Source organism: Nicotiana tabacum, chromosome 22 (assembly GCF_000715075.1).
Source record: "Nicotiana tabacum cultivar K326 chromosome 22, ASM71507v2, whole genome shotgun sequence".
In the NCBI taxonomy this organism is placed as follows: Eukaryota; Viridiplantae; Streptophyta; class Magnoliopsida; order Solanales; family Solanaceae; genus Nicotiana; species Nicotiana tabacum.
In genome coordinates, this window is record NC_134101.1 from 61,792,649 (window position 1) to 61,805,651 (window position 13,003).

The 13,003-nt window shown below is 39.6% G+C and overlaps 1 protein-coding gene across 1 annotated transcript; it reads left to right on the top strand.

The window, feature by feature from the left end:
- The first annotated feature begins 9,298 nt into the window (after positions 1-9,298).
- LOC142175887 (uncharacterized) lies at positions 9,299-9,769 on the top strand. The gene has a single exon (XM_075242893.1). The coding sequence runs from the start codon at positions 9,299-9,301 to the stop codon at positions 9,767-9,769; it is 471 nt and encodes a 156-aa protein (XP_075098994.1).
- The last annotated feature ends 3,234 nt before the right edge of the window (positions 9,770-13,003 follow it).

The window sequence follows — 13,003 nt, forward strand, 5'->3', positions numbered from 1 at the left end:
TGATTTCGGATGGCTTGATCGAAGACGTAAATGTACTGCTTTTATAGCCGAGTTCGAGTAAGTTTCGAACTCACAGTAACCGACCCCTTAAGGTTTTTATATCAAATAATGATGAATCCTCGAGCTATATTTTATTTGAGCCCGGAATAATGGAACCCTTAGGTCCGAATTGAGTGAGAACAAAATCTTGAACTCTAAGTGTATTGGCCGTTAGGCTCTTTAGATTAGGCCGATATGGCCTCTAAAAGATGGCTATTGTTTCCCCTTTTCAACTTAGAAGACTTAGTAAAATAAAACCTTCTTTATGCCTTAACACGTACTCTTTACCCATTGGGTTTTTTTAGGGTTAGATGTCGATTGAGACCCATTTGCTTTTTGTGCCTTAGCACGTTTGTGTTAAGATAATTTGATACCTCTTAAGATTTTTTGAGGGCTGATTTTATCGTAGCCCTTTTGATTACATACCGAGGGTAGCCTTTTTTAACCGATTATTCAAAGAATTAGAAGGCCTATTTTTATTGCGGAATTCGGACGTCTCCGAGCCGCTTTAATTTGGCCGTAGCCTTTGGGTATGCCTCTTGGGCTTATTTCCCAATAATACTTCGAACTTGTTCGAAGTGTTAGTCCCCGAGAATGATGGCCTTGGCTTGTAGATCGAGGGGTGCCTCTTTGAGGTCTTATGAATTTGAGTTTGGGTTACTCGAATATGTCGATCGTCGATGACAGTCCCCGAGTGTACGAGGTATATTTGCACTTGGCCCTTGATCCATTTCTCACAAAATCATAATTATGGAGCTTGTATAGTAGAAAATTTTCTTTGAGACACAAAATGTTTGATATAAAAAGAATGCTTCTTTGTATAATTTATACATGCGTACATGTTTTGCCATCGGAGCTCGACTAATCTATACGGACACGGTTCATTCGACTGTTTGGCCCATTATAAAGTTTCTCTATCGAGTCCCTTTGACACGAAGTAGTTTCCTTAAAAGTATAACATCAGAGGGTGATGCCCCCCCCAGTATTCAAGGTTGATTGTAAAGAAGCCTTGGATACTATTGAATTGTCCTCAGGTAGCACATAATTGTTGCCTCGTTAAAAATCTCGCCGAAAAAACCCATTTGGGAAAAAAACCGATCTAAGGAAAAAAGAGTGTGATGCGTGCTTTAAAACCTGAGGTCTCGATATCTTTGATTAATCATCTGCAATGAGTTAGTGTCGAATATATAAATAAAAAAGGGAATAAAGTCATACCTTAGCAATAATACCGTTTGAGAAGCGATATGTTCCAATTATTTGGTAGTTGTTTGCCGTTCATCGTGCCGAGCTTATAAGATCCCTTTCTGACGATGTCGAGGACTTGGTAGGGTCCTTCCCAATTTGGGCCGAGCTTTCCTTCATTAAGATCTCGAGTGTTGATGGTGACATTCCTCAGGACTAAGTCCCCGACTCTGAAGTGGCGAAGGTTTGTTCTCCTATTGTAGTATCTTTTGATTCGTTGCTTTTGTGCAACCATTTGAACGAGTGCGGCTTCTCATTTTTTATCCAATAATTCGAGGCTAGTATTTATAGCCTCGTGATTTGACTCTTCTGTTGTATGTCGAAACCTGGCACTGGGTTCCCCGACTTCGACTGGAATCAAGGCTTCGGAGCCATATACTAAGGAGAATGGGGTTGCCCCCGTACTGGACTTTGACGTTGTTCGATATGACCAAAGGACTTCGGGTAGAATTTCTCTCCATTTCCCCTTAGCGTCGTTCAACCTTTTCTTTAGGTTTTGGATGATAGTCTTGTTCGTCGACTCGGCTTGTCCGTTCCCACTAGGGTGATATGACGTTGACAATATCCTTTTTATTTTGTGATTTTCAAGGAATTTTGTCACTTTGCTGCCAATAAATTGTTTTCCATTATCACAAACTATTTCGGCAGGTATCCCAAATCGTCATACGATGTGATCCCAGATGAAGTCTATAACCTATTTCTCTCTTACTTTCTCGAATGCATGTGCTTCAACCCATTTAGAGAAATAGTCAGTCATAAATAAAATGAACTTAGCTTTACCTGGGGCTGATGGCATAGGACCAACGATATCCATCCCCCATTTCATGAATGGCCATGGGGATAAGACTGAATGAAGTTGTTCTCCGGGCTGATGAATCATCGGTGCAAACCTCTGACATTTATTACATTTTCAAACAAACTCCTTAATGTCTTTTTCCATGCTATCCCAGTAGTATCCTACTCTAATGATTTTGTGAATCAGTGAATCGGCGCCGGAGTGGTTCCCACAAGTGCCTTCGTGGACCTCTCGTAAAACATAACCAGCATTTTGTTCCTAATCATACTGATAATGGTCCATCGAATGTCCTTCTGTATAATGTTCCATCTTCAGCCAATGTGAATCGAGCGGCTTTGGTTCGTAGGGTCCTCGACTCTTTAGAGTCCGATGGGAGCTTTCCGTTCTTCAAGTATTCAATATATTTATTCCTCCAATCCCAAGTTAAGATTGTAGAGTTTATCTCGGAATGACCTTCCTCGATCACGGATCTCTAGAGTTGAACGATAGTCCCCGAGCTAATCCCATCTTCCTCGACCGATGATCCTAAATTTGTAAGTGCATTGGCCTCACTATTTTGTTCTCGAGGCACATGCTGTAAAGTCCATTCCTTGAAATAGCGCAAGGTTACTTGCAGCTTGTCCAAATATCTTTGCATTCTATCCTCTCGAACTTCGAAGGTTTTGTTTACTTGGTTCACCACCAGTAAAGAGTCACACTTGGCTTCAATGAATTCCGCTCCCAAGCTTTTAGCTAGCTCGAGACCTGCAATCAAGGCCTCATACTTGGCCTCATTGTTAGTCAACCTAAAAGTTTAGATAGATTGTCTAATAGTGCTACCCGTGGGCGGCTTCAAAATGATGCTTAGCCCGGACCCCTTCACATTCGAAGCATCGTCTGTGAAAAGGGTCCATACCCTTGACGATGTACCTAATTTTAACAAAAGTTGCTTTTCGACTTCATGTACGAGGGTTGGCATGAAATCGGCCACGAAGTCTGCCAAAATTTGAGACTTGATGGCCGTCCGGGGTTGATATTTGATATCGTACCCACTGAGTTCAACGGCTCATTTGGCCAATCGGCCCGATAGTTTGGGCTTGTGTAAAATATTACGAAATGGGTAAGTGGTTAATACGTATATGGGGTGACATTAAAAGTATGGTCTTAATTTTCTAGAGGCGCTTATCAGTGCAAGTGCCAATTTCTCCAAATATGGATATCTAATTTCTGCTTCTCCTAAGGTTCGACTTACATAATAAACAGAAAATTGCGTACCTTGCTCTTCTCGAACTAGGACGCCACTTACCACGATTTCCGATACTGCCAAGTACAAGTAAAATTTCTCATCTGCCTTTGGAGTGTGAAGAAGAGGTGGGATCGATAGGTACCGCTTCAATTCCTCTAATGCCTATTGGCATTCCGAGGTCCAGGAGAAATCGTTCTTCTTTTTGAGTAGAGAGAAAAATCTGTGACTTCGATCTGATGACCTCGAAATGAATCTGCCCAAGGCAGGTATCCGTCCAGTCAGCCTCTGCACGACTTTTACACTGTTCACAATGGTGATGTCTTCGATGGCCTTGATTTTATCGAGGTTGATCTCGATCCCCCGATTCGATACCATGAAGCTAAGGAACTTGCCCGAACCGACCCCGAAAGCACATTTCTCGGGGTTGAGCATCATGTTGTATTTCCTTAAAATCTCGAACGTTTCCTGCAAATGAGCCAAATGGTCCTCTGCGCGTAGGGACTTAACAAGCATGTCATCAATATAAACTTTCATTGATTTACCTATTTGTTCTTCGAACATTTTATTTACTAGGAGTTGGTAAGTAGCTCCGGCAGTTTTTAGCCCGAAGGGTATTACATTATAACAATATGTTCCATGCTTGGTGATAAATGAAGTCTTCTCTCGGTCTTCCGGGCTTATTTAGATTTGATTGTACCCGGAATAGACATCGAGAAAAGTAAGGATCTCGTGGCCGGCCGTGGCATCGATCATACGATCGATGTTAGGCAGTGGAAAAGAATCTTTAGGGCACGCCTTGTTTAAATCCTTATAATCTACACACATTCTAAGTTTGTTCCCTTTTTTAGGGACTACAACTATGTTGGCTAACCATTCGGGATATTTTACCTCCCGAATGGACCCTATTTGGAGAAGTTTAGTTACCTCGTCCTTTATGAACGTGTGCTTTACCTCGGACTGGGGTCTTCTCTTTTGTTTCACCAATTTGAACCTAGGGTCCAGGCTTAGCCGATGCGTCGTTATCTCCGGTGGGATCCCTGTCATGTCTAAATGGGACCAAGTAAAACAATCTATGTTATCAATAAGAAATTGAATAAGCTTTTTCCTGATTTCGAGGGTCAATACCGTTCCCAGGTATACCTTTCGCTCGGGTAGGTACTCGATCAATATAACCTGTTCCAGCTCTTCGACTATTGATTTGGTGGAGTCAGAATCTTCGGGAACAATAAAAGTTTGAGGGGTCAGAAAATCCTCCTCTTCTTCTTCTATCTCCTGCTTCCCTGATTCAGTCGAGGCTGGTGGCTGTGATTGCTATTTGACTTCCTATTTACTTTTGATGCTCGACCTTTCTGAGTTTGATAGTATCGATATCGGCGTTACCTCATCGGCCACAAATATTTCCTTTATAGCATGTTGCTCCCCGTATATTGTTTTTACACTGGAAGACGTCGGGAATTTCATTATTTGGTGGAGATTCGAAGGGACTGCCCTCATATTGTGGATCTAAGGCCTTTCGAGTAGGGCATTATACCTCATGTCGCCCTCGATTACGTGGAAATTGGTATCTTGAATGGTTCTAGCCACGTTCACCGATAGAATAATCTTCCCTTTGGTTATTTCACTGGCCATATTGAAGTCATTTAAGACCCGAGCTGCGGGCACGGTTTGATTTTGTAGGCCGAGCTGCTCCACGACCCTAGATCGGATGATATTCGCCGAGCTACCTGGATCCACTAAAACACGCTTAACTTGAACTTTATTTAACAAGATAGAAATTACCACAACGTCGTTGTGGGGCTGAGAAATGCCTTCTGTTTCTTCGTCGTTGAATGATAAAGTGCCTTCGTGGACATAATCTCGGGTTTGTTTTTCCCTAGTGATTGATACGTTAGTGCGTTTGAATATGGGTCCCTGTGTGACGTCGACCCCACCGACGATCATATGAATGACATGTTGGGGTTCCTCCTGTTCATTTTTCCTATTGGCGTCCCTTTCTCTGAAATGATTCTTGGCTTGATCGCTGAGGAACTCTCAAAGATGGCCCTCATTAAATAGACGGGCTACCTCCTCCCTTAATTGCCTGCAATCCTCGGTCTTGTGATCATGCGTGCCATGATACTTGTACATCAAATTTGGGTTTCTTTGGGAAGGATCGGTTTGTATGGGTCTGGGCCACCTAGTATCTTTGATCCTTCCGATTGCCGATACAATGCCCGACACATCGATGCTAAAGTTATATTTCGATAACCGAGGTGCCTCTGTGGGATCGGCATACTTGTCAAAACCACTTTTGCTCATAAGTCCCCGAGAATTCTATCCTCGATCACTTCTTCGATCGCTCCGAGCGGAATTGTGTCCTGAACCATTGTTCCTTTGATCTGTGGTATATTGTTGATATCTGTCTCTGCTGGATCTTGGCTCCCTGTCGACGTCCCTCTGGTGTTTAACTGCTGACTTGTTTGTATGTACTAAACTGGAAGTGGTTCCTAATTGGTCGTCCTCGACCCTGATCTTTGATTGATATCGATTGTGCACATCTGTCCAAGTTACAGCTGGATACTCGATCAAATTTTATTTCAACTGTCGTGATGCTATCGAACTCCGCTCATTCAACCCTTGGGTGAAATCTTGAACGGCCCAATCATCTATGACCGGTGGCAATTCCATGCGTTCCATTTGAAATCGGGATACGAACTCCCTCAGCATTTCATTATCCCTTTGTCTTACCTTGAAAAGGTCTGATTTCCTTGTTGCGACCTTTATGGCCCCGGCGTGTGCCTTTACAAAAGAATCTTCTAACATGGCAAATAAGTCGATAGAATTTGGTGGCAGGTTGTGATACCAAATCATTGCTCCCTTCGAAAGGGTCTCTCCGAATTTTTTCAACAGCACAAATTTGATTTTATCATCTTCTAAACCGTTACCCTTGATGGCGCATGTATATGAAGTAACATGCTCGTTGGGATCGGTGGTCCCATAATATTTGGGTATGTATGGCATATGAAACTTCTTCAGAATAGGCTTCGGTGCTGCACTTGGAGGAAACGGCTTTTGTACAAACTTTTTTGAATCCATCCCTTTCAAGATTGGCGGTGCCCCCGGTATCTGGTCAACTCGAAAGTTGTATGTCTCCACTTTTTTATCGTTGGCTTCGATTCTCTTCTCCCACGATTCAATTCTTTTGGTGAGCTCCTCGAGCATTTTCATTACCGTAGGATCAGTCCCTGATTCGTTACCATTCGAACTTTCCCGTACTGGCTCAGTACGGCGAGTAATTTCCGGCTCGACCCTATTCGGAGCTCTATGTTGATTTTGTAATTGAACAATAGCGGCTTGCTGAGCCTGAAGCATCTCGAATATCACTTGGAGACTGACTCTTTCGTCTCTTCTGCCTTGTGTTCCTTGGCCGCTAGATCGGCCTTCTCTGTGTACACTCTCATCGAGATTTACGCCTAGGTCCGCGTTTAGAGCAACGTGCGAAATGAGGCCATTGTGGAGCAATCACATTTTCGAGATTAGCCTGTGGCACCTCGACTCCTAGAGCAATCACATTTTCGTTTTCACCATGGAATCCGAGGCCATTGTCACCGTGTGTGGATGCGTTTTGTGAGTTTGACATGTTTTAACATGAAAGCAAAGATACTTGACAAGAACAAGCGTAGAATAGTGTATTTTACCAGAATCAGTACTGAACAATCACTATTATCCTTATTCCTACGGTGGGCGCCAAACTGTTTACCCTCAAAATTGAGTAACAATTAAACTTATATTGTGGTTTCAAGGATATGTGATTTAAACCAGCACCAATTAATAAACAACGAATTAAATAGATAAATTAGACAGCAAAATAAATCGAATCGGTCTACAAAAAATGCCTCGACCTTGATTCAAGATAGCCTCGAGGTTAGTTAATAAGAACGGCAGAGGATGGAACAAGCAATGATGAACAGTAAGTAAGATAAAAAAAGCAGCGTATATGTATATTTTTTATCAGTGAATTATTATGGCTTACAAATGATTGGAACTCCTCTTTATATAGTAGAGGAAACCTAATTATGGTACAATTCTAATAACGGAAACAGACCCTATGATTGGCACTAATAACTGCCTTGATTTGATCTGTTCCGGGATTTCCGCTATGATACTCGACCGATTGCTGACATCTCGCCATTCTGTTATTACGCTTTACTCGAAGTCAGTCATGCTTGATCTAGATCGTTGATGGCCTCGATTTTAATGAACACTTCGGTCTCCAGGCTTGACGTTCTATCTTCGAGCTCGAGCTCGATCTATTACGAGGTTATCCTCGAGGTAACTCCCCTTCCTCCGAAATCGGTTATGCCCTATATCGACCATATACCTCTTATGTGTGTGTATATATATATATATATATATATATATATATATATATATATATATATATATATAGCTCCGATTGAGGTATCTTTGATTTTTAACAGTGCATCCACCAAAATACCTGGACCACTTTGTGTGGTTCCAAACCTGCCAATTCCGTTAGAGGCAAGGAAGCAACAGATCAGGAAGACACCTGAAGAGCGAATCGCTATATATATGAGAAGAAGACTAGAGGATAGGATTAGACAATTACTCTGAGTATGTTTTTACTGTTTAGCTTTGTAGATCTGTATACCTACCCCAATTCTCCTTTTTTTTTATCCATTCTATTAGGATTGAGAGCTAGAATTTGATTATTGTAATCACTTTTTGCTGTAATTAATATATAGTTCGTACCAGTATATAAACTCATCATCTCTTTCTTTAATTTCTTTTATCTTCACTTTCTTTGAATTTACGACTTCAAAAAGAGATTAAGACTTTTTAAGTGAATTCTAGATGAAATTGTTAAGAGAACGGTTTTATATTTAAATAATTACTTAGTATTTGACTTAATTCAAATATGATATCAATATAAATAATCAGTAACCTAATATATTAAATGTCTCTAAACGAATGTTAATTTATATATTGGAAGTATTAAACCAGAATAACAATTGAAGTAACCTTTTGACAACCAAAATGAACATCACTACGAATATGTTGAATAGGAGACATTGAGATAGGCGAGTGAGTGTCTTCTTTTCTTTTTTTTTTCAGTGTCTAATATGCAAGGAAAGGGCCGAGAGGATTCAACAATGTATATAAAATTGAAGATCGACCAAGGATGAGATAATGCAGGAAGTGCAGGTGGAATTTAAGTGTTGCATTAAAAAAAATAGAAGACCAAATCATGAGAGGATCGTTAGAGAGATTAAGGGTTGTTTTATGAGAAGATAAGAGTTAATTGAGACAGGAGATGTTTGCAGAATAGGTAGCCATATATAAAGTGTGAGCGAAGAAGGAAGTTTAAAGGGACTAGCTAGAACGGAATTTAGGTAAAGTAATGAAGGAGAGAATATGAGTAAGGAAAGGAGCCTAATTAAATAGAAAATTGTCAAGAGATAATTGTTGGAGCCAATGATGTACAGTACAGATCTGTTAATCAGATCTGTATATTTAACAAATATGGGCTAGTCGGAGTTTGGGCCTAACTTGGGTCCTCAATGCATTTTGCATTGGGCCTAATTGTCCATAGCCCACTTCTGGATATGTAATTCACATAGTGCATAGCACATGTGAATGTGTATTTTAATTATTTGCTTCATCCATGTACAACTTTATACATGTAATTTAATTATTTGCTCCATCCATGTATTTATTTTAGGTACAATTTTGTACTAACTAATAGGATATTGTCACTTGGTAATGTAGAATGTAGCCCTAGATTCATTCATACTTGTATATAATCCAAGGCTTGTATTGCAAAAGAAATACTGAAAATACAAGGAAGAAAATCTTCAAATTATTCTTCTCATTCTTACATGGTATCAGAGCAGGTTTGATTCTGCTATCATTTTTGCTTTCTCAGTCACAAACCAGCTTTCACTTTTCTTCTTCTCTTAAGCTTCTCAGTCATAATTGTCTTAAGCTTGTTTGCTATGAGTTCTTCACCACAATCGGCTGAGACTCTAGCTTCTGGTACTCCCACCACCAATGTTCCTGCACCTAGAGTTACCATTGCTTCAGGAGTGATTGACTCTACTCACCCTTACTACTTTCACCCTTCTCACTATCCAGGGATGAACCTTATATCCTCATCTTTTGATGGAAAAAGATATGGAGGTTGGAGAAGGGTAGTTATCATTGCATTGTCTGCAAAGAACAAGTTGGGGTTTATTGATGGTTTTTTTATCTTCCCAAAAACTGATTCTATAATCCAGCAAGCCTGGGTAAGATGTAATGATATGGTACTTTTATGGCTACTCAACTCCTTGTCCAAAGAGATAGCTGAGAGTGTTCTCTATTCACAGAGTACAAAGGATCTATGGAGTGACTTGAAAGACAAATTTGTTCAGGCAAATGGAGCAAGGTTGTTCCAATTACAAAAGGAATTAATTTCAGTAGCATAGGAAAATTCAAGTATATCAACTTACTTCACCAAAATGAAGAGCATATGGGATGAACTAGATGCACTCAATACTTTTTCTATTTGTGTTTGTGAGTGTGAGTGTGGGACAAAAGTCAAGAGCTTGAAAGCACATCAAGATGAGAGATTACTGCAGCTCCTAATGGGACTGAATGGCATATTTATTGGGGTAAGAAGAAACATTTTATTGTCATCACCTTTGCCTTCATTGGACATGTATACTCCTTTGTGATTCAAGATGAGAAACAGAGGGAGATACATGCTACCCCTGCATACCCATGGGAATCTGCCTCATTCATTGCTATAAACCAATCGGGAAACTTCAGGAAGTTTAATGAAAACATGATGCAGAAAACAAGTTTTGAATTTAAGAAAAATGCAAGAATTTATTCCTATTGCAAGAAGCCTGGACATATCATAGACAAGTGCTATATGATTCATGGGTTTCCAGCTGACTTCAAGTTCACAAGGCAGAAGAGGTTTCAGGTAGGTACCCAGGAAAACAATGCTTTCCTCTCAAATGAGGATAGTGAACAGGGAGCAGAAAATACTACAGGAGTTCAAAATCTCACCAAGAAAAATATGGTTGAGCTGCTGCAGCTTCTTCAGCAAATGAAAATGGGACAAAACAGTGTAGGAACCTCTGATACTGCAGCAAAAGTGATATGTGCTTGTATGACCAATTTCTCTGAAGATATTACCTGTTTAAATCAAATCAGTAATGATTCTTGGATATTGGATAGTGGAGCAACAGAACATATGTCTTTCAACAAAGAATTTTTCACAAATTTGAAAACCTTGCCAAAACCTCTCATGGTCAAACTCCCTAACTCTTACATAGTTAAAGTCACTCATTCAGGAACTGTGCCCCTTTTGCCTAATCTGTTTCTACAAAATTTTCTTTATATTCCATCTTTTAAATATAATCTGTTGTCTATGCACAAGTTGTGCAAATAACTCAAGCAATATGTTTTATTCACTCCCTTTTCTTATTTCCTTCTATAGGGCCCTTCAGTGAAAAGCCCACTGGAGATTGGTAAAGAGAAAGGAGGCCTTTACATTTTCAGATCCAGACATAGAGCAGCAGTTTCTAAGAGTTCACCTAAGTTTAGAAGAGTTTTCATTCCAAGAAGGAATTATGTTTCCAATCATGGTTTACATTCATGTTTTAGTTTTTCTAATTCAATTGTAAAGGAAAAGTTGTGGTACTACAGATTAGGTCATATGCCCCTTAGCAATATGAAAAATGTTTCATCAGTTTCTATATCCTAGTGTTCCAAATTCTCCACTCCATGTGTTATTTGTCCTATGGCAAGGTAGTCCAAACTTCCTTTTCCTTCTAGTTCTATTTCTACCAAGAAAGTGTTTGAATTAATTTATGTGGATACCTGGGGACCATACAATAAAGCTACATATGATAGATTTAAGTATTTTCTTACAATTGTTGATGATTTCAGTAGGAGCACATGGACCTACCTATTAACCGTCAAATCCAATGCATTCACTATTCTGAGAACCTTTCTAGCTATAGTAGAAAGGCAGTTTAATATCAAGGTAAAGACTATAAGGTCAGACAATGCTTTTGAATTGGGAAATGGAAACATTCAATCAGAATTTTTTCAGTCACAAGGTATTGTTCATCAAACCACTTGTGTGTACACACCACAATAAAATGGAGTTGTGGAGAGAAAGCACAAGCATCTTTTAGAGACATCCAGAGCCTTGTTATACCAATCACTCCTACCTATATCATACTAGGGTGACTGCCTTCTTACAGCAAGCTATTTGATCAGCAGATTTCCAACAACTGTCTTAAAGATTAAGACTCCATATGAAGTTCTTTTTACAAGCAAGTCAAGTTACTCAAACCTTAGATGCTTTGGATGTTTATGTTTTGCTTATACTCTCTCAAATCATAGAACTAAGTTTGAACCAAAGGATACACCTTGTGTGTTCTTAGGTTATCCTCATGAAAAAAAGGGTTACAAAGTGTTGAACCTCAAGAATTTGAAACCCTTCATTTCTAGAGATGTTGTATTTCACGAAGAATTCTTTCCATTTGCTTCTATTAAGTCTAATTCTTATTATGCTATTTCTTTACCCATTGCTAAAGTTACTCTAAGTAAACAAACACCTGAAAATACACCTTTTGCTAGCAGATCTGACACTGAAGCTTCCTAAAGGCCCACTGAATCATCAATTGATTTATGTTCTTCTCCCATTTTTTCAATTCATCCTATCACACCTATTCCCTCTATCTCTTCTTCTAGGTTCTCTCCAGATTCTCCAGTATCATCTAGTCATCCACGTACATCTGCACCAGTCTTTCCTTCTTTAGATTCTGATCCTATAATGGATGGTCTTATTAGGAAGTCTACCAGACCACACACTACTCCATCTTATCTCAAGGATTATATCTGTAATACACTCCAACTCACAAATGTTAGCAACTCTTGCTTTCTCACACCTGTTACACCTACTTGTATATCTTTCAGCGAACTATCCTCTACTAATCAACATATGCTAAACACATTGTCCAATATACAAGAACCTACCAACTATTTACAGGCAACACATTACCCAGGATGGCAAGAAGCAATGGACAAAGAGATTGAGGTACTTGAACTTAATAAGACTTGGGAAGTGGTTTAATTACCACCTGGGAGGAAGGCTTTACCATGCAAATGGGTGTATGAAGTTAAACAACATTCAGATGGCAATATAGAAAGACTAAAGGCAAGATTGGTCATTAGAGGAGACATACAAAAAGAGGGGATAGACATCAATGAAACTTTTTCACCTGTGGTGAAGATGACCACAATTAGATGCATACTGGCTACTGCAGTAAAGAAAGGATAGGGTCTATACCAGCTCGATGTGAATAATGATTTCCTACATGAAGATCTAAATGAAGAAGTGTACATGAAATTCCCACCTGCCCACCTAGGGTTGTACCTCCTTCACTCATGCTTGTAAGTTAAAGAAATCGATTTATGAGCTATGAAAAGCATCTCGACAGTGGTATGCTAAACTTACAACTGCTTTGAACTTTAAGGGATTCACTCACTCATTAAACGATTATTTCTTGTTCTTTAAAAAATCAGATTCTTCCATTTCTATAGTGGTAGTCTATGTGGATGACATACTCTTGACAGCGAATGACAATGCAGAATTACATGCGTTGAAAGAATTTCTCAATCAAGAATTCAAAATAAAA